This window comes from Moschus berezovskii, chromosome 21 (assembly GCF_049115385.1).
Source record: "Moschus berezovskii isolate FMDL1 chromosome 21, NW_MosBer_1.0, whole genome shotgun sequence".
Lineage (NCBI taxonomy): Eukaryota > Metazoa > Chordata > Mammalia > Artiodactyla > Moschidae > Moschus > Moschus berezovskii.
In genome coordinates, this window is record NC_142480.1 from 3,377,481 (window position 1) to 3,395,388 (window position 17,908).

The following is a 17,908-nucleotide window of genomic DNA, read 5'->3' on the forward strand; positions in this document are numbered from 1 at the left end:
CCACACCTCACACACACCCGAGACACGGAGACCGCGGCCCGCACAGGCCACAGCTCCCGGGACAGGAAGCCGCACCTTTTTCTTCTCGGCCTCCTGCTGGTCCTTCACCATCTTCTTCAGCTTGTCGTTGGCCGCCGCGTTCTTCACCTCCAGCTCCTGGCTCTTTATCCTGAGGTCCCGACGCAGCTCTTCCACCTGAGGAGCAAAAGCCACATCAGAGCGACAGAAACATGTAGGGCTCGCCTACACACACGGGCCCGCTTCCTCCCAGCGAGGGCCGCTCGCGCCGTGGTGGACCTGGTCGACCGTCTCCTTGATCTTCCTGAGCCCCACGTTCAGGTGCATCTGCTGCTCCTCCAGCTCGCTCCGCTTCTCATGGAACAGGTTGGCGTAGTGGTTGATGAAGTCCAGGTAATGACGTGGTGTGATAGCCATGGTGCGGCCTCCTCGCTTTGCCAGCCGGGCGTTAGCCTTTTGGAAAATGAAGACCGTGTTAGTTCTCTGCAATTTAGCCTCAAAACGAGACTCTTCTGCTGGTGTGATGTGGTGGCATGACTCCAGACCTCAGGAGTCCCGTCACTCAAGACCGGGTCTGGCTGCCTCCCGTGAGATACTGAGAAGTCCTCCCACCTCTGAGCTTTCTCCTCCCACTTCTCTGAGAGGAGGAGGGTGGTGCAGGTGTGTACTTCCCAGGAAAAGACCCCCCACGCTGCTCGTCACTATGTAGGCATCAGTACGTGTCCTCTACCCTCTACTGATTTTCAGCAGAACCAACGTAAGAAGCGGCATCCAGAGGGGTGAGGCAGATCACCTCCTCCGGTCCCCACAGGTGGAGGGAGGTGTGGAGAGGGCAGGGGGCAGTGGAGGTGGCCTGCGGGAATGGGAGGGCAGGGCCCACAGGATGCTGCAGGTCAGAGTGGTCTTCACAGAGCCCTCCGATGGGGGCAGACTGCACTCCCCTGATACAGAGAGCCCAACAGGAAGGGTAGCCGGGCATGGCCAGCAGGTCACGCCCCGCGGGGCGGCCTCCACACGTGGGGCTCCTACTCGCTCATGGCCACAAGGCTCTCATGCCACCGCCGCAGAGTGGGGAAGCCGAGCAGGGAACCCGAGGGCCGCGAGGCCTGAAACACCAACCAGCTGGCCCTTCACAGAGAAAGCACGGAGGCAGCGAGACGGGGCAGATGTAGTCACTGTGGGGAGGGGGCCAGATGGCCCGAGAACAGGCAGCCGGGCCCCGAGCAGCAGAGACGTCGCTGACGGAGGCAGGAAACAGGCGAGAAGCAGGCACGTCTTTCCCGGGCGACGGCGCAGTGTCAGACCCGAAGTGCCTTGGGGGCTACTTCTACAGTAGCTGAGTCCCACGTCAGCACAGTGGTCAGTTTCGCTTCTTCCGTGACCTCAGGACTGAACCCACCTGGTGCAGAGTCTGATGGACAAACACACAGCTGTTCACGATGGCCTCGCGGTGAGACGGCGGCTGCGGCAGCTTGTCGTAGACGACGGGCATGTAGTCAGGCACGACGTAGCTGGGCTTCTCCAGGTCCATCTTACTGGTGAATTCTTTGCCAACCTGATACAGCGCTTCCGTGGACCAGTCCCCAAACCAGTTCAACACACACCTGCAAAGACGCCCATGTCTCAGAGCGACTCCCGAGGGCGGGGCAAGCCCCTGGAAAGCAGGGGCTGAGTGCAGAGGGCGTACCTGTTGAACAGCGCGGGGGAGGTGGCCGCGCGGTCCTTGAGGCCCTCGGAGGATGGGTTCATGGTGAAGACGACGTGCAGGTTGCGGATGACCTGGCTGGTGAACCACTTGTACAGCTCCTCGTGTGAGTCCAGCATCAGGCCCTCCTTCTGGGCCCCCTCCTTACACTGGGTCATCAGGGTGGCGTACTCATCTCCCTCGAAGAGGCCAGGGGACCTAGGAAACAGAACGGCACCCTGGCCGGCTGCTCCTCAGAGCCCGGTGCCACAGAATGCGACCTGCTTTTGGCACATCAGGGGTTACCTCGCCGTTGGCCAGCAGGGTGTTCATCCGCTCCAGGAACCCGGAGTCCAGCACGTTGGACTCGTCCATTATGAACGCGATCTTCTCGTTTTTACAGCCAGAGCGCCGTAGCACCGTGCGCAGGTCTTCATCGAAGTCCTCGCCCGTGTACTTCCTGTGGACCTGCAGGAGCGGGGCAGGTCAGCTCCATTCTCGCTACGTGCATGAGCAAGTCCACCGTGGGGATCAAGGGGCTCCGGCCAGACCCACCTTAATCTGGTACACGCTCAGCCCGTTCATCCAGGCCACAAAGCGCGACAGGGTGGTTTTGCCAGCTCCACTGACACCAATCAGAAGCAAGTGGCCCTGAGGCTGACGGAATATTCTGGAACATCATCAGAAGGGACGCAGGTTGAGGATTTTATGCTCCACTCTCCCTTGGACACTCAAATCCTAACACTTTTCAGGATCCAGTCTATAATATCTGGAACGCATTTCAACTTGTATTTGCACATTAAACATCCGTGAAGCAACTGTGATTTGCCAGTGAGGCAGCAAAGGTCGAAAAAGACATGGCCCTGTCCCCAGACACTCTGACAACTCAAGCAGGAGGGTGAGTGGCTGTAACTAAGGCAGGTGGGAGGCGCCTGGAGAGGCAGAATGAGGCTCTGCTTAGTGGGGACACTGGGAACAGCAGAGCTGGACTCAGAGGAGAAGCGGGAATTGTTGGCAGAGGCAGGGGGGTCCTGTCATGAGGCCAGCTCGAGGCTGGGCATAAGCCCTCCCCCGCACCATTAAATTGAGAGCAGCATGGGCAAGTGGTGGGGCCGCAAAAACCAAAAGCCCACCGGTCAATCCTGAGCACGTGGTCCAAGACCTCATTGAACAGGACCAGAGGCACGTCCAGCTCTTCCTCATAGAAGACTTTCAGCCTGGCTTTGACATAATCTCTTAACTCCTCTTGGTCTACGGGGATGTAGTCCTATAGGAAAGAAGGGAAGATTCCCCTTAACTAAGAAGAAATCACCTTAGTTCTTACAGCAAAGTGGATCACATTTCTACATACTGAGAAACTTTCATAAAGAATGAGACAAAAGCAGGCATTTACAACACAGCAACAAACATGGAAGTAAACCAGGGTGAGATCTAAAGACACGGAACACCTTTACGGAGAAAACTGAACCTCACTGAGGGACACCACAGAACGCGTCTGTGAACGAAGAGACGCGCCACAGGCGTGGGGAGAAACACGACCACAGTCCCGCCGGTCCCCACAAGCGACACGCGGATCCAGTGCGGTCCCAGCCAGAGACTCAGTGGCGGACGGTGGAAGCCACGCTGGCGCAACTTGACAAGCCAACTCCAAACTTCATTTGGAAGAGGAAAGGCCCGGAATGGAAAGACCACCCCCAGAGAAGCAGCGGGAGTGAGGTACTGTCATCCCATCAGGCAGATTCACGACCATGATCACGACCACGTGGTTTTAGCCCAGAGAGCAATGAACGAACCAGCTGACAGGACAGAGCTCTGCAAGAGCCCTCTGCTTTTTAACAGAGCAACCCAGAGCCCCAGCGTTGGGCTGTGGACATGCATTCGGGGAACCCCATATGCTAACTCAATTTAGACCAACTGAGGGTTTAAATGACAGTCCAGAAAGAATGTGCGTTCTCCCAACGATGCTATAAACCAAGTGAAGACACAAGCCACTGGTAGAAGATGTTGCCTGTGAGTGAACCAGGACTAGTCTCCAGAGCCTAGCAACACTGCACCAACCTCCCTGTTCTTCCTGCTTCTGTGCCCCTGCTTCCCGCAGGCCTCGGTCTGCCACGCCCTTCCTGACACCCCGATGAAGGCCTGTGAACACTCACTGAGCCCCCATGCCGGGGTCAACCCTCCCAGGATGGAGCTGCTTCACCCTATGAGTCTGAGCTCCTAAAGGAAGACTGTCCTCGGGCCCAAGTCAGCACTGCCCACTGAAGAAATGCATGCCAAGGCTGCAACGTTCTAAGATGCCCTGCTCTCTTTCTGAGAAAAGGACAACTCCTGGCTACCCTCGAAATGTCAACTCTGCCTGATATCAGTACACGGAACACTTGCACACAGATTACCCACGATGCCTTTTTACTGTGAGGAAGGTAAAACCAGGTGAGGCAGATTCCCTTGAATGCAAACAAGCTGAACCACACCTTCTGGTGGTCAGCATCTGAAGCTCTCAAAGCAGCCTGCTCCTGGGATCGTCTGCCCTAAATTATCCACGGCTACGAATCTGCAGCCCATCATGCCTCCATCATGTAAGAGTTGGACCAAAAAAAGGCTGAGCCCCAAAGAATTGATGCTTTTGAACTGGGGTGTTGGAGAAGACTCTTCAGAGTCCCTTGGACTGCAAGGAGATCAAACCAGTTCATCTTAAAGGAAATTAGTCCTGAATATTCATTGGAAGGACTGATGCTAAAGCTCCAATACTTTGGCCACCTGATGTGGAGAGCTGACTCACTGGAAAAGACCCTGATGCTGGCAAAGATTGAAGGCAGGCGGAGAAGAGGTTGACAGAGGACGACATGCTTAGATGGCATCACCAACTCAATGGACATGAGTTTGAGCAAGCTCCAGGAGTTGGTGAAGGACAGGGAAGCCTGGTGTGCTACAGTCCATGGTGTTGCAGAGTTGGACACGACTGACCGACTGAACAACATCATGCCTGTAACCATACTTTCCTTTACAGTAAGTGCAAGTTAAAGACGTTTCTGATTAGATGATGATCCTAACTGAAAGGACAGAAAAAAAGGAGTACTGCAGACACGGTGCAAACGCGTCACCTTTGACAGCCAGTTGCTGTACAGGATGGGCCGGCTCATGGCTTTCTCCTTGTCGATGTTGGGAAAGTGCTTCAGGGCAACCATGTCGATGTTTTCGTCGGTCCAGCGCCTCTCCTCGTCCTCTACGAGTCTGCAGAGGAAAAGAGAGAGGCCGTGCTGAGAAAGCACCAGGCTCTGAGGGTGCTGTGGGCTACTCCAAGGCCTGGCGTTAGTCTTCTACCAGAAACCTTCATTTCCTGCAAAAGGAAGAACCAAAGAATCTGAACTCAAGATGGCTTCAGTGATCCAGAATGTAGATATTACTGTGCAGTGCTATAAAACACATGAAATTAAAGAAAAATAAAGTGACAAAGCTGGACCTAGGGAAACTAAGAATTTGTCATAAAACAAAGGTTGTACAGAGCTATAAACAAAGAATGTGAGAAAAAGGTTCTGATTTTTGAAAGTCAGTAACCTTTCAGATTCCTTAGAAGATAAAAAAACTCAGCCTTTTACTGATACACTGGTTAAAACCACAGAACCTCCCGTGATTCATGCTGAACAGCTGTTAGCAAGTCTTTCCTTTGGTACTGGTCACTTAACCAGGAAGAGTCAAAGCTTACCAAGGAATACTTGATGTAAGTGGTTAACAGGTAAAAGAGAAAAACCAAAGCCCCAGAGACAGCTGCAAATCCTCCGATGAGAGCCAAGACTGAGGACGAGGGAGGGCTCATGGTTACAGGATGGCACCCCCAAGTTGTAGCGAGAAGGCATTGAGATCACCTGTGACCTCTGCACTCTGATCTTGCGTGAGGCCAACCCGACAGGAGAGAGGTGAATTAAAACGCCTCGCCTCAGGTCCAAAGGTAACCGGCAGGGCAGTCACAGCACCGAGATCCCGGATGGGGGTGGCCGTGAGCGATTCCCAGAGGCGAGGCTCCCCTCCACCGGCGGGGCAGGCCAGCGTCGTGCAGACGCTAGCTTGGGAGTCAATATAGGGGAGCATGGAGCTACCCGGACCCTTGGCTTCACCTGTCCTGGAAGAGACGGAGCGCCTCGTGCGCCCAGATGCGGATGAGGCCTTCCACAGGCAGCGTCTCCAGGGGCCTCAGGGCCTCGAAGATCCCCCGCACCCAGCGGGTCATCTCTCGGGGTGAGTAGATGTAGTGGGGCTGTGTGTCCTGAGTGAACCGCTCCTGCGGGAAGAAAAAGAACACCAAGTGCCGTGTAAAGTCCCAAGACAAGAAAAGCAATAGCCAAGGCAAATGATGCGTAACACGTTTATATTAAAAATAAAGAATCTACACCGTGCGATATTAAACAATGAAATAATAACGTTGGGACTATGATTTAGTACAGAGTTAGATCCAAAATGCTCACTTTATGTTGAAATTAATTATATCTTAAAATTTACATTGAGAAAACTAAAAGTAAATAAAACTACAGCAAAGTTCTTATAAAAATGCTTTAAAAAATGTACTCCCTAAGCTGAAGGAAAGCTTTTCTAAGCATTACCTCAAAAAGAAAAACAAAGAAAAGTTTATACTTCATATTTAAAACGTGCAGGTAAAAGGCTGCAATCATACAAGGTCTAAAGCATCTGCAACAACATGACAAGTGGGCTCTCACACAGGACTCTACGCCAGACGACGTCTCAGTGAATATGGGCAGCTCTCCTGCAGGAGCCCTTGTCAGAAGCTAACAGAGGAGTGCCAATCAAAACCATGAGCAGCAACTCTGCTCATCCAAGGAGCAAAAATGGTTTGAATCAGTCTTTTTCCAAGGCTGGATGAGGCACTGTGGTGGGAGTGTAACTGGTCCAGCCTGAGTGTGGTGGCCACACCTGGTCACCACAAACACCACGGAAGAGTGAGTGCAGACCCACGTGCCCGGGTTGGCTCTGCTGAAACACAAGTGTGCACACTCGCTTAGAAAGTGCAGTCCAGTGTCAGCCTCATCAGGGAATGAAGGCGCACACGGGCCGGACGAGGACAGCAGCACAAGGGCGGTACCGGCTGAAGGAGTGACCTGATGAGGGCTCTGGAGGAAGCCTCCGCGCTGAGCAGGAGCTCCAGATGGAGCTCAGACTCTTAACAGAGCCCTTGGCCCCGGGAGGGGGCAGAGAGGCCGCGCACCTGGGACATGGTGTAGAACTCCACCATCGCCGCGGTGAGCGGCTCCGCGTATGTGCGCAGCGACGGGATGAGCCGCAGCATAGCCCGGTTGAAGGTGCCGTAGATCTGTGTGAGCGAGGCGGGGCCCGGGTAGTCCACGTACACCACGGGCACGTGGCGCAGGAACCTGTGGGGAGAGCCCGGCTCAGCCGCTGGAGCCCGTGCCCGTGCCAGAGGACCACCTCCCTGCCCCGCCCCCAGGCTTCCTGTCACAGCTCAGGGCGGGCTCACACCGAGCAGCAGATGCAGAAACCTGAATATGAAGCCAGCACAGGTGGGAAAATGACTCGGGCCTATTTCAGCCTCACCCGGGCCCTGCAGGCAGGTCTGGGCAGCTCACTACTGCTTTCAACCTGAGTGTGTTTCCGAGGTTTCCAGCACAGTGCAGGGAAACCCAGAGAAACCCCACTGATGAGCAGAATTTTGTTATCTTTTTTATCATCAAAACCATGTTTCTGTTAGGCTCTGTTTAAAGCAATTCTGGAACTGGTGTGTATGAGCCCGGGAAGTCTACCAGCGGTGTTACCTGTGAGAGAGGGGCTTTCTCCCAGGGTCGGTGGGTGGGTTACAAGCCCCCACAAACTGGATCCTCTCCAGCTTCACCCAAGTTTGATCGGAGGTTCGGTAAAAGCCCCCATGCTCCACCATCTGAGGAAAAGGGGTGACGTGTCAGGAGCAGAGGGGAGCAGTAGCGTGGGTGGGGAGTCGGGGCCTCGCGGACAGGAACAGACCTGTCTGATGAAGGATATGACCCTCTGCGTCCCGTATTTATCCATGTCTGGCAGGTTGATCTCGTCACAGAACAGTACCAGCCACTTTCCGAGCTGCACGGGGGCCAGAACGACACCGTTCGGGGTACGTCTATACTCGCAGTAGTGATCAAAGGTCTTCAGCAGGAGCTCTGGGGTGGTTGCACTCGAGAAGTTAAGACCCACGACCTACAGAAGGGTAGAGGCCAGGGGAGCGGTGGAAGGCCGATCCCGTCCCTGGCCCCGAGGTCGGCCGCCCGTCCCTGCCCCTTTACCTCCATGTCGGGCAGGGCCCGCAGGGCGCTGAAGAGTGTCATGGTCTTGCCAGACCCAGGGGGCCCACAGAGGACCAGCGGCTTGTGCTCGGCCAGCCAGGTATACAGGAGGGCCTCGTGGCGGACAGTGTCCAGAGTGGGCACCACCACATCCGGGGCGGCCACCTTGTGCGTCTCCACTTCAATCTGCGGCACCTTGGCCTGCCACGGCGCCCACTCTCCACTGATGGACACCTGCACACGGGTGGGTTAGGGTCAGCCGGTGGGGGGGGCCCCGAGCCTGCCTGCCGGCAGGACCCACTCCTTCACCCAAGTCAGGACCTCCAAGTTAACCCTCCTTCCCTGTACCACAGGAGACTAAAGGGACAAGATCCCTCTACGACAGCAAAGGCTGATTAAGTGCAGGTGAGGCCTCTTTGGGGCGAGAGGCGGGGAGGCCGCCACCCTCTGGCACGTGCCTCGTAGTCGATGATGGGGATGTTCGGCGCGGCGGGCAGCGGCACCGTGGTGATCCTTCTGATGTACTCGCCCAGCTCTGCCCTCATCTTCAGCCTGCTGTCTCCGGACAAGGACCAGAGGATGGCGTAGACCAGGTAACGCTGCGGGGGGGAGGAGGCAGACCCCGATTTGAGTGGAGTTTCAACATTCAAGGAGAGGCATTTACAGCGACGTTGGCCCTGAAGCCGCGGCGCCCCCGCCCCCTGGCCCTGACCTGGATGTAGCGCTCCAGCTGCTCGACCTGCATGGGGAAGTCGGGGTGGTTGGCGTTGTACTGTGCCACGTTGCGGCAGGCCTGGTGCAGCATGGAGAAGAGCGCGCCAAGGCAGCGCAGGCGCGTCAGGTCCATGATGTGCTCCAGCTTGAAGGCGTGCTCCAGCGCTTTGGTGACCAGCCCGTTGGACGTGAAGTACGGCTGCATGATCGTTGCCGCATCCCTCTGGATCTGCAAGGGTGACAAAGGCGCTCAGCGGCCGGCCAGCAAGGCCAGGAACTTTCACCTACTCTAGCCCGGGCCCGGGAGAGGGCCCCATCATGATGAAAACAGTTCTACAGGTTGAAAAATGAGGAGTCGAGGCTTCAGTGACCAATCCCACTCTTTCATCCTGGCAGTTCTCAAAAATCACGCTTCCTGGGAATACTGGTTTTCCATCGAAACTGAAAACAGGTCATTCTTCATCAATTTGCAGAGAAATCTGAAAGAACTCTTTAAATTTTCCATGCACGTCTAAACTTTTGCAACTGTGACCACTGGCTTCCTCAGAAGCCGGCTGAGACAACGCTGATCGTGCTGACCTCCTGTGAGTGCCAGGCTGCAGCGGGGGCGGGGGGTCCCCTGGGGGTGCCGCCAGCCCCGCCCGCACCTGCAGCATCGGGGAGGCAGCCTCCTCGCCCTCGTCCTCCTTGCCCTTGCGCCGGCGCTGGGCCTCATCCTCCCCCTCGTCCAGCGGGATGCTGCGCAGCCTGGCCAGGAAGTTGTTGAAGATCATGTCTGTGCTCAGCACGTCTTCGCTGAACCAGACCATGCCGCAGCGCGACACAGTGGCCAGCGTGGCGTACTTCAAGTCCTGCACCTCAAACATTATCCGCACCTGGAGGGAGACCGGCAAGCAGATTTAGGGATGTAGGCTTGGTAGAGATCAGGGAGTTAAAGCTGGTTTTACCTACCTACCTACTGAAGGAGCGATTTAACTCTCATCTCTCTGCACTTGGTTCAGAAGTAAAAATATCTAAGTCTGTATCGTTACAACACCCAGCAACCTCTCCCTAAGAACTTGGGCAGGAAATAAACCCTGCAGTTGGGAGAACCAGGAGCTCCACTAGGACAGGACCATTGCTCCCTGGGCGGCAGGGCCCACGGTGAGGGGCTGTGGCCAGGCCCTCGCGCTGGAACCTGCCAGGCCAACCAGCAGGGCTTCCTTTTGCACAGGGGGTTGGCAGCCTCGCCGGGTCCACCACTAGTAGATGGTGGGGCTGAGAGGCAAACCAGAGTCTGATTCCAGAGCCTTCACGTCAGGGCTAATGCGCCTCACAAGGAGATCCACCTTTCCGACAACAGTCAGAATCTACTGGGTGATGAGGTGCGAGGACAGATCCTGACAAGCTACATCCAGACACTCATCTGCTGAGTGCGTGTTCCTAGACCTGCGTCTTGGTTTCTCAAGTAACGTAACCTCAAAGTGCGGACCCTCTGTTGTGATAAAAGCACCCACTCACCCACTCAGAGGGCCTGCGGGAGCCTCCGTCCCCTCAGCCCACCAGCAGATCCCACCAGCATGTGCTTTAACTCACACCCGCAACTCGGTCACTGCTCAGTATCCCCACGGCCTCCCAGCTTACCCTGGCAGGCAAGCTCCAGTCCTCGGTGATCCCAGGCCTGTTTCCCCTCGGGTCCTGTCCCTGCATCCCTGCACGCTGGCCAACTGCCCCCCTCCCGGCGTGTGTGGGCACGCCCAGGGCTCCTCCCGCCACCAGGCCTCCACCCCAATGCCCAGGAGCCGCTCCCTCAGGCCCTGGTCTCCACTGAAGCCGCCAGCGTCCCCGTGAAGCCCTGACGGTACGACCTCCTGCCTCAGCCACGTTACTCGTCTGCTCTCTCCGCAGCCCCGTGCCCACTTCTCCCGTCTATCTGTGTCCTCCACCTCTGACCGTGAGCCCCGGGAGAGCAGCGGTTTTGTCTGTGTTGGTTACGGCTGTATTTGCAGCGTGAAGAAGGGGCCCAGCACACCGTGGCACTCCACAAATGCGTCAGAGCACAAACACACGTCCATGCTGGGCCTGCACATGGTTACCCACCTATCAGGTGTTACAAAAGGACCCGTATCAGACGCTTACTTCTGAGGGATGACCGTGAGGTCCACATCTAAATCCCTCACTGCGCCACTTCCCAGAAATCCCCACCACAACCCTACCTCCCCGGGCTGCAGGAAAGGCTGATTACAGAGCGTGCCTAACAACCAGTGAGCAGCAGGTTACGAATGAACCCCCGGAATGTCTCTCACTGGCCCTGGGAATGGAACAACCCTAGCAGACACAGGTGCGGACAGCGAAGCTACTTCCACCCCGGCTACCCCAGGGCAGCAGGAGCCGCCCTCCTGGCCGAGCATGCCGGGTGCACGCATGCAGGCCGTACATTGGGCGGGAGGCTGAGGCGCTCCCCGTTGGGCAGCGTCAGCAGCTTGTTGTCGTCCAGCACCGAGTTCAAGTTCTCCACCCACTCAGGGTCCACGTCTCCGTCAAAGACGATCCACTGGCGCTTCTGCAGCTCGCCTCTCACGTTGTCTATGATCCTGGAGTGGAAGGGGTTGAGACAGCGGTGACTCAGACTAACACACTCAGATTGCAACCATTTCTGCAGTGTCCCAGGCTGTGTAGGAATCCCTGCACTGTTCCCACGAGGCCGGAGCGCCAGGCCCTCGTCCTCTGGAGGCCCTGCCCCCGCCCCCGTGCGCTCACTTTCTCAGCACGTGTGTGAAGAGCCCGTCGGTCCACTCCCGGGTGTTGGGGTCCAGGGTCCCGTACAGGTGGTCCTTGCTGATGGCCTTGGGGTCGATTATGTGGGCCACGCCCTCCACACCCTCCAGCCGTTCCAGGGCCTTCAGGAGCACGCGCCAGGCCATGCTCTTCCCGCTGCCCGAGGGCCCCACCATCATCAGGCCGTGGTTGATCTGGGTGATCTGATAGAGCTGGAGAACCTGGGGCCAAACCCAGCGGTGCCGTCAGCACTCGAGAGAAGGCACGCCAAGGCTCCTTCCTGCTTCTCACAGTGCCCGGCAAGAGACGTGTGCTGGGAGCCCTCGAGGCAATCCCTGAGATTTCTAACCCGAGCCCTCCAGCCGGCTACAACCATGGCAGGTAGAGAAGGGTTTAACTGCACTGACGAGCTGTTTGAGGAGTCAGGGAGGCCACAGCCGGGGGGAATGGGAGCTGCTCACCAACCAAGCTGCCTCAGGAGAGATCCCTGCCAGGAGGACGGAGAGCAGCTGACAGAGCCTCCCATCTAACCCGGGAGCAAGGCTCAGGGTCACAGGCACAACCTGTGCACACGACCCTTTTTCCTAAGTGACTCTCACAAAGGAGACGGAGGGAAGAAGCCAGTGCAGAAGAGACTGTAAACTCCGAACTGATGGGCACGTTTGCATTGCTAATCGTGACGCTGGGAAGACCTGCTCTCACAGACGCTTTTTTCCAGTGTCTGTCATTCCCTTTTAGCCGGCATTTTCAGAGAGTGAACTATACCACGTGAGAGAACATTTCAGGTAACTTTTGCTATCACTGCACTTAAGGAAATAATCCTATCAGGGACTTGGGACAAATGTTCACAAACCAGATGGCATGCCTTGTGGACACAGCCCCATCAGATGCGGCTCCTCCCGGGTGGGCAGGGCCTGTGTCCCTCTCGGCCCCTGGGGGACTCGGTGACGCTCCAGCCAGCCCCGCGGCCCCACTCACCTTCTCGACCCACATCCCGCCGACCTCCTCTCCGTCCCCGTAGGTCAGGTACATCTCCTGACACACTTTCTTGAGCTCCTCCCGCAGCGCCGTCATCTCACCCCGGTGGTACTGGACGCCAGGGAACACGTCTGACAGGAGGCTGAAGAGCAGCGGGATGTCTTCAGCCACCAGCTTCGGCACCATCGTCTCACAGACGCTCTGGATCAGGATCTGCGGGGGGAAACGGGCTGAGCTCCAGGGGCGGTGGCCCTGCGTTCATGGCTCTGTCCCCGCAGGGACCCACTGTGCACCCGCCCTGAGAACAAGCATGGTGACCCAGTGCCCCGCCCCACCCATCCCACCACTGCCCATTGGGCATGTCCGTCCCGGGACACATGAGCCCCGGCTCAGGCGCAGGGGAGGTGAGCCGGCCCGGCTGAGCGGGAGGATGCCCGCTCACCTCCTGCTCAGGCAGGTTTTCCGCGATCTCTCCTTCGTCGACTGCCTCCCCGCGCTCCTCCTTCTCCCGCTTGATCTTCTGGATCCGCTCCCGTTTCACGTTCCCCGCGCTCACCAGCACGCTCTTCAAGGCTCGGAGACCAAAGTCATAGTGGCTTTGGGAAGAGAGCTGCTCGTCACACAGTCTAAAAGAGAAAGGGCTTCCTTAAGAACAGTACCCACTGAGCGCCAAGCAGCATCAAACGTCAAGAAATAGGACTGGACACGTGGAAGGAAATGTCGTGACTACACAGGCCGAGCTTAAATGGCGCGGTTAGCATGTGCCAGAAACACAATTAGGAATGATGCTCAGTGACTCACTTGAAAAAAGGGACGATCTTGTTGGCGAGGACCTCGGCCGTGCGGAAGCCCTGAGAGTACAGCATGACCTGGGCGATGAGCTGCCTGTCAGGCTTGGTCATGGCCAAGCTCCGGAACAGCTTCTTCAAGTTGTCTGGGAGGTTCGACCGGCCTGCATAGCCGGGGTTCATGGTGATGAAGATGGCCATGTCGGGGCTCACCTTCACTTGTTTGTTCAGCAGCTCACAGGTAATGGGGGCAGAGGCTGAAATTCAGATGATGGCGTTAAGGCGTGCGATAGGAAACCTCCATAAAATCTGAAACTGCAAACCCAGTGCCCCGCCAGCCCGGGACCCCACAGGAGCTACAGCCTGGCCTTTCTGCGGGCTCTCAGCAGCACGACACGGTCTGCCCAGGAGACCGATTTCCATGCTCCCCACCCATGTAAGAGCCACCCAGATGTGGCACGCATCAAGTCACCAGAGCAGGAAGCCCACTACCCTGTCTGCGCATCATTACTGAGTGTCACGAAGTCAACGCAAGAACAGGAACACAGCCTGACAGCAGCTGCAGCAACAAGGCCAGTCACGGTGTGATGAAACTGACTGCTTAGATCACGGACATGGCCCTTCCCAGGGTCATTAAAAAACCAAACCCACACACAAAAACACAACACTCCACAAAACCAAACCCCAGCTCCGGACACTCAGGGGTCAGGTTCCCTCCTGAGTGAGCGTGGAGTTCACAGGCACTCATTTCTCTCACACTCCTCTTGCTTTATTCGGGTCTGGTAAGACGAGCTACTGTCACTATGGAATAAAAGGGAAAATTCACGGGTAAACTACCCATCACGGATGTATTTAATTCCTCCAGCTCACGTGCCTAGGCTCTGTGTGGAACTAGCTCCCAGGGACCCCGAGACACATGACCAGGGTCTGGTCCCAACACTCCGGCCAGGAGGCCTGGCTCTGCGGGGCCACAGGGAGGAGCACGGGACCTCTGTCTACAAAGGACGGCCCGCCTGCTGGCTGCCGTGGGGTGGGGCGGGCAGTGCCATCCTGGGCCCCTCCCACGTCTTCCATCAGGGAAGTGCCGCAACCTCAGGTCTGGGAGCTACACTAAACCCTTGCTCATTTTAACCCACAGCAGGGCAACTGTAAGCAAGAAGACGAGCCTCACTCTTATCGAAGTTGGGGTTGGAGTGTTCGCGCAGTGCCTCCTGGATGCACTGCACCTGCTGCGACACGGCCGACAGCATCCGCTCCTCCAGGCGGTTGAATTCGTCAAAGCAGCCCCAGGCCCCCACCTGGCAGAGCCCCACAAAGATGCGCCCCATCGCCTGAAACGAGAAGAAAGGAGCTAAAAGACGGCCTTGGTGCTGGCCATACAGGGCTCCGATCCTGGCTTGGGTGACTGGTCCAACCAGGGCAATCACATCCTGAAACCTGTCTGCTCATCTTTGAAACGGGAATAATATCACCTTCCTCCCAGAGGAGTGCAGGGGGGTGAAATGGGCTGTGCAGGTGGAACCAGCTTCACCCATGAGGCAAGGAGCCCAGCCCTACATGTAGCAAGTACTCCATACACAGACGAACAGATGTAATCTACTATTTTCTCTCTTGTGCCAAAAAAATTCCAGTGACAAAGCTAACATTTTGTTGTTTAAAAATACCCTTCCCTATTTGTTTTTCCTAAACAGAGACACCAGAAAGATACGTTACACTGATGAGATAACCTGAAGATGTGAAGCTCAAGTCGGCGTCACGCACTGGCTGGCCCCTCAAACAGCTCCAGTAACCCCGTCCTCAAAGAAGAGTGCCGTGTGTACGGCTCGCGGCCCCCAGAGGCGCAGGCCTGTGTCCCCCACCCGGCCCTCAACTCTAGGCAGTTTCCTCGGAGCCTCTCACCTGGAAATCAAAGGTTTCGTCACAGTTGAAAACTAAAACAAAGCGTCCCAGCTGATGGCCGAGAGCTTTGACAGACTCGGTCTTCCCGGTCCCCGCAGGCCCTGTTATTTGAAGAAAAGGAATTGAGAACTCAAGTGAGAACACGTCTTCACCTTTAAGAACTGTAAAAAGCAATTCTTTTCAAAAAAATCAAAGTACAGTTCGCTGGCTCTACCCAAATCCCACCAGGTCCCACTGTCGGCCCTCCGTATCCACAGGTTCCACATCCTGGATTCAACCAACCTCAGAAGGAAGCTTCAATTCCCGGCTGGTTCAGACTGAGGATGTGAATCCTACGAACACAGAAGCCTGACTGCATATCTACTAAAAAATCTGTGTCTAAGTGGACCCTTGCATTTCAAACCAGTGCTATTCAAGGGTCAGCTACAAATGTAGTAACTGATGTAAAGATTTAAAGTTTAAGAATGTACTAACCACGTAGTTAAGAAACACATTTAGATCATTTGCTTAATCTCTGAAAGGTAGGTTTACCACCTGACTTCACCTGACCAGGTGTGTGGAGGCACTCACCGAACGGGGACCCCCCGAGCCTGGCCTCTAGGGCCTGCGTCATCGTCAAATAGCAGCGGTCGGTGAGGGGGGTCTGGACCAGCTTGTCCTGAACACCCAGGTATTCGAAGCCATAGTTAAACTTGGCATTCGCCATCTGAATTGACAGCTGCTGCAACACGTCGGTCTGCTTCGGGTCAAAGTAGAACCGCATCTGGCTGAGCCACTCGAAAGACTTGGCGTTGTCGACCTTGCTCTTGATCAGGGACCTGGTGACGTCTCTCTGGTGAACCAGCTCTGTGATCTGAAGACAGACTTACTTTAGGAGTTTATCGTAACGTACACTCCCTGAACTGAAGTACAGAAGAGCCTCTTCTGGGAGTGCGCATTACTTAGGAGACTTTGAAATTGAGATCCTAGGTCCAACTATGATATAAATAAATATTCTGAAACATAAATTTACTTTTAAAAACAACAGAACTGGTACTCACACGATGGAATTACACAGAATTAAGAATTGCAACAAAAACAAAGAATGACAAAAACACCTTATTTTAAGTAAAAACTGCAACTCGCATAAAACATGATGGGAGAAGAGCTGCCTCTGAGCTAACAGTCTGTCTGCTGCACACAACCTCACAAGCCCCGCAATAAAGTGACAAGGCTCACAGACACGCCTCTGGAGGCGGAGCTCTGGGAAGGCGGGGGGGGGGGGGGGGGGGGAGTGGGGTGGGGGGGGGGGGGGGGGGTGGGGGCGGGGAAGTGCATGAAGACCCGGAGGGCTGAGCGTCACCCTTTGTACCAGGTCGTGCTCGTGGCTCCTGTTCTCAAGGTTGCCCTTCGACAAGAAAAGAGAGCCAAGGACCACCCAGCACTTGTCAACAGGCCATTGAGTTGCTTTTCTCCCAGACACCAATGAGGATATTTCTCGAGCGTGAGTTCTTTCAGCTGCTTGAGGGGAAGGCAGGGGAGCCTGACCAGGAAGACTCACCAAGTGCTCCAGCTTGCGCCTGCGGAGCGGGGGCTGCTCCATGAGGACCGAGTCGGCTAGCACGTTGAGGGTGACCTCCACGTTGCTCAGCACGGAGTGCAGGGGGGCTGCGTCGCCGCTCCCGCCCATGCCACTCAGCGCCGTCTCCACATTCTCAGACCAGGCGATCTGGGCTGACAGGACCACCAGCTGGGCCTGGGAGACACGGCACACAGGAGACCCAAAAGAGTGGTTTTAAAGATCAGCCAGTGTCCTCACCTCGAGCCTGACCCCCTTCTACTGGACAGTACCTGGTATTTGTCAATCCAGGTGATGTAGGTATTTGGGTCAATTGATGTTGCTTTACCAAAGATCTCGACTTCGGTAACGGACTCAGCGAGCAGTCTGGCCAGCGTGACCCTCATCTCCTTCTCCACCAGCGTGAGCCACTCGTTGATTTTGGGGTGTTCGGTGATTGACACGGGAGTTTTAAACATAACCTGAAATAAAGAAAACCTAAGAATTAAGGTGTGCGAAGACAGGAGCAAAGTTTTCTGAGTTACGATCGTAAACGTAACTACCTCCTCTCCTTCACGGGACGAGATGCCCAGGACGATGGAGTTGTCTTCATTTAGGATGATGCTCGAAACGCCAGCGAACATTTTCTTGAAGTGTTTCTGTAACTTAGCTACATTCTTACTGTTTCCAATTATTTCAAGCAAATCTTCATCACCCACAAAATAGAATCTAAAATCAAAACAGCATTTAAGTTGCTAAAATGTGACGCATACACAAATAAGATGAATCAAAATAGTAAGAAAGCAAAGTGGACGTGGATGGTGTGGACCATCTCCAGCCTGAATGCAGATGACATCCAGGTCTTCTCCAGGCCTCAGCAAAAGAGACTCACTCACCTAACAAGACACTGAAAAGAAATGCAATGCATTTTATATACTTTGCCTCACTTCATCACTTTTTAAAAAACCTACTCAATTTATAAGTAAACTATTCAGAAAGCTTCCCTGGTGGCTCAGACCATAAAGAATCTCTCTGCAGTGTGGGAGACCTGGGTTCAATCCCTGGGTTGGGAAGATCCCCTGGAGGAGCACACTGGCAACCCACTCCAGTATTCTTGCCTGGAGAATCCCCATGGACAGAGGAGCCTGGCGGGCTACAGTCCATGGGGTCACAAAGAGTCACACATGACTGAGCGACTTTCACTCACTCAAACTATTCAGAAAGAAAAAAAGAATGCCACTTAGAAAATAAAATC

The 17,908-nt window shown here is 55.4% G+C and overlaps 1 protein-coding gene across 1 annotated transcript in view; it reads right to left on the reverse strand.

The window, feature by feature from the left end:
- Positions 1 to 17,908, reverse strand: part of DYNC1H1 (dynein cytoplasmic 1 heavy chain 1) — a 62,235-nt gene that overhangs the window by 13,532 nt on the left and 30,795 nt on the right. The window contains exons 24-50 of the mRNA XM_088829842.1: positions 17,217 to 17,382; positions 16,947 to 17,135; positions 16,657 to 16,851; positions 15,687 to 15,969; positions 15,117 to 15,217; positions 14,389 to 14,548; positions 13,231 to 13,474; positions 12,872 to 13,055; positions 12,430 to 12,642; positions 11,434 to 11,672; positions 11,111 to 11,267; positions 9,342 to 9,569; positions 8,693 to 8,923; positions 8,439 to 8,579; positions 7,981 to 8,214; positions 7,688 to 7,894; positions 7,483 to 7,604; positions 6,918 to 7,083; positions 5,815 to 5,978; positions 4,804 to 4,933; positions 2,836 to 2,969; positions 2,258 to 2,372; positions 2,007 to 2,170; positions 1,706 to 1,918; positions 1,418 to 1,622; positions 298 to 471; positions 76 to 195 (exon numbers count right to left, since the gene is read on the reverse strand). Of these exons, the coding sequence (XP_088685968.1) occupies positions 76 to 195; positions 298 to 471; positions 1,418 to 1,622; positions 1,706 to 1,918; positions 2,007 to 2,170; positions 2,258 to 2,372; positions 2,836 to 2,969; positions 4,804 to 4,933; positions 5,815 to 5,978; positions 6,918 to 7,083; positions 7,483 to 7,604; positions 7,688 to 7,894; positions 7,981 to 8,214; positions 8,439 to 8,579; positions 8,693 to 8,923; positions 9,342 to 9,569; positions 11,111 to 11,267; positions 11,434 to 11,672; positions 12,430 to 12,642; positions 12,872 to 13,055; positions 13,231 to 13,474; positions 14,389 to 14,548; positions 15,117 to 15,217; positions 15,687 to 15,969; positions 16,657 to 16,851; positions 16,947 to 17,135; positions 17,217 to 17,382 (4,879 nt within the window). The remainder of the gene's footprint in view (positions 1 to 75; positions 196 to 297; positions 472 to 1,417; positions 1,623 to 1,705; positions 1,919 to 2,006; positions 2,171 to 2,257; positions 2,373 to 2,835; positions 2,970 to 4,803; positions 4,934 to 5,814; positions 5,979 to 6,917; positions 7,084 to 7,482; positions 7,605 to 7,687; positions 7,895 to 7,980; positions 8,215 to 8,438; positions 8,580 to 8,692; positions 8,924 to 9,341; positions 9,570 to 11,110; positions 11,268 to 11,433; positions 11,673 to 12,429; positions 12,643 to 12,871; positions 13,056 to 13,230; positions 13,475 to 14,388; positions 14,549 to 15,116; positions 15,218 to 15,686; positions 15,970 to 16,656; positions 16,852 to 16,946; positions 17,136 to 17,216; positions 17,383 to 17,908) is intronic.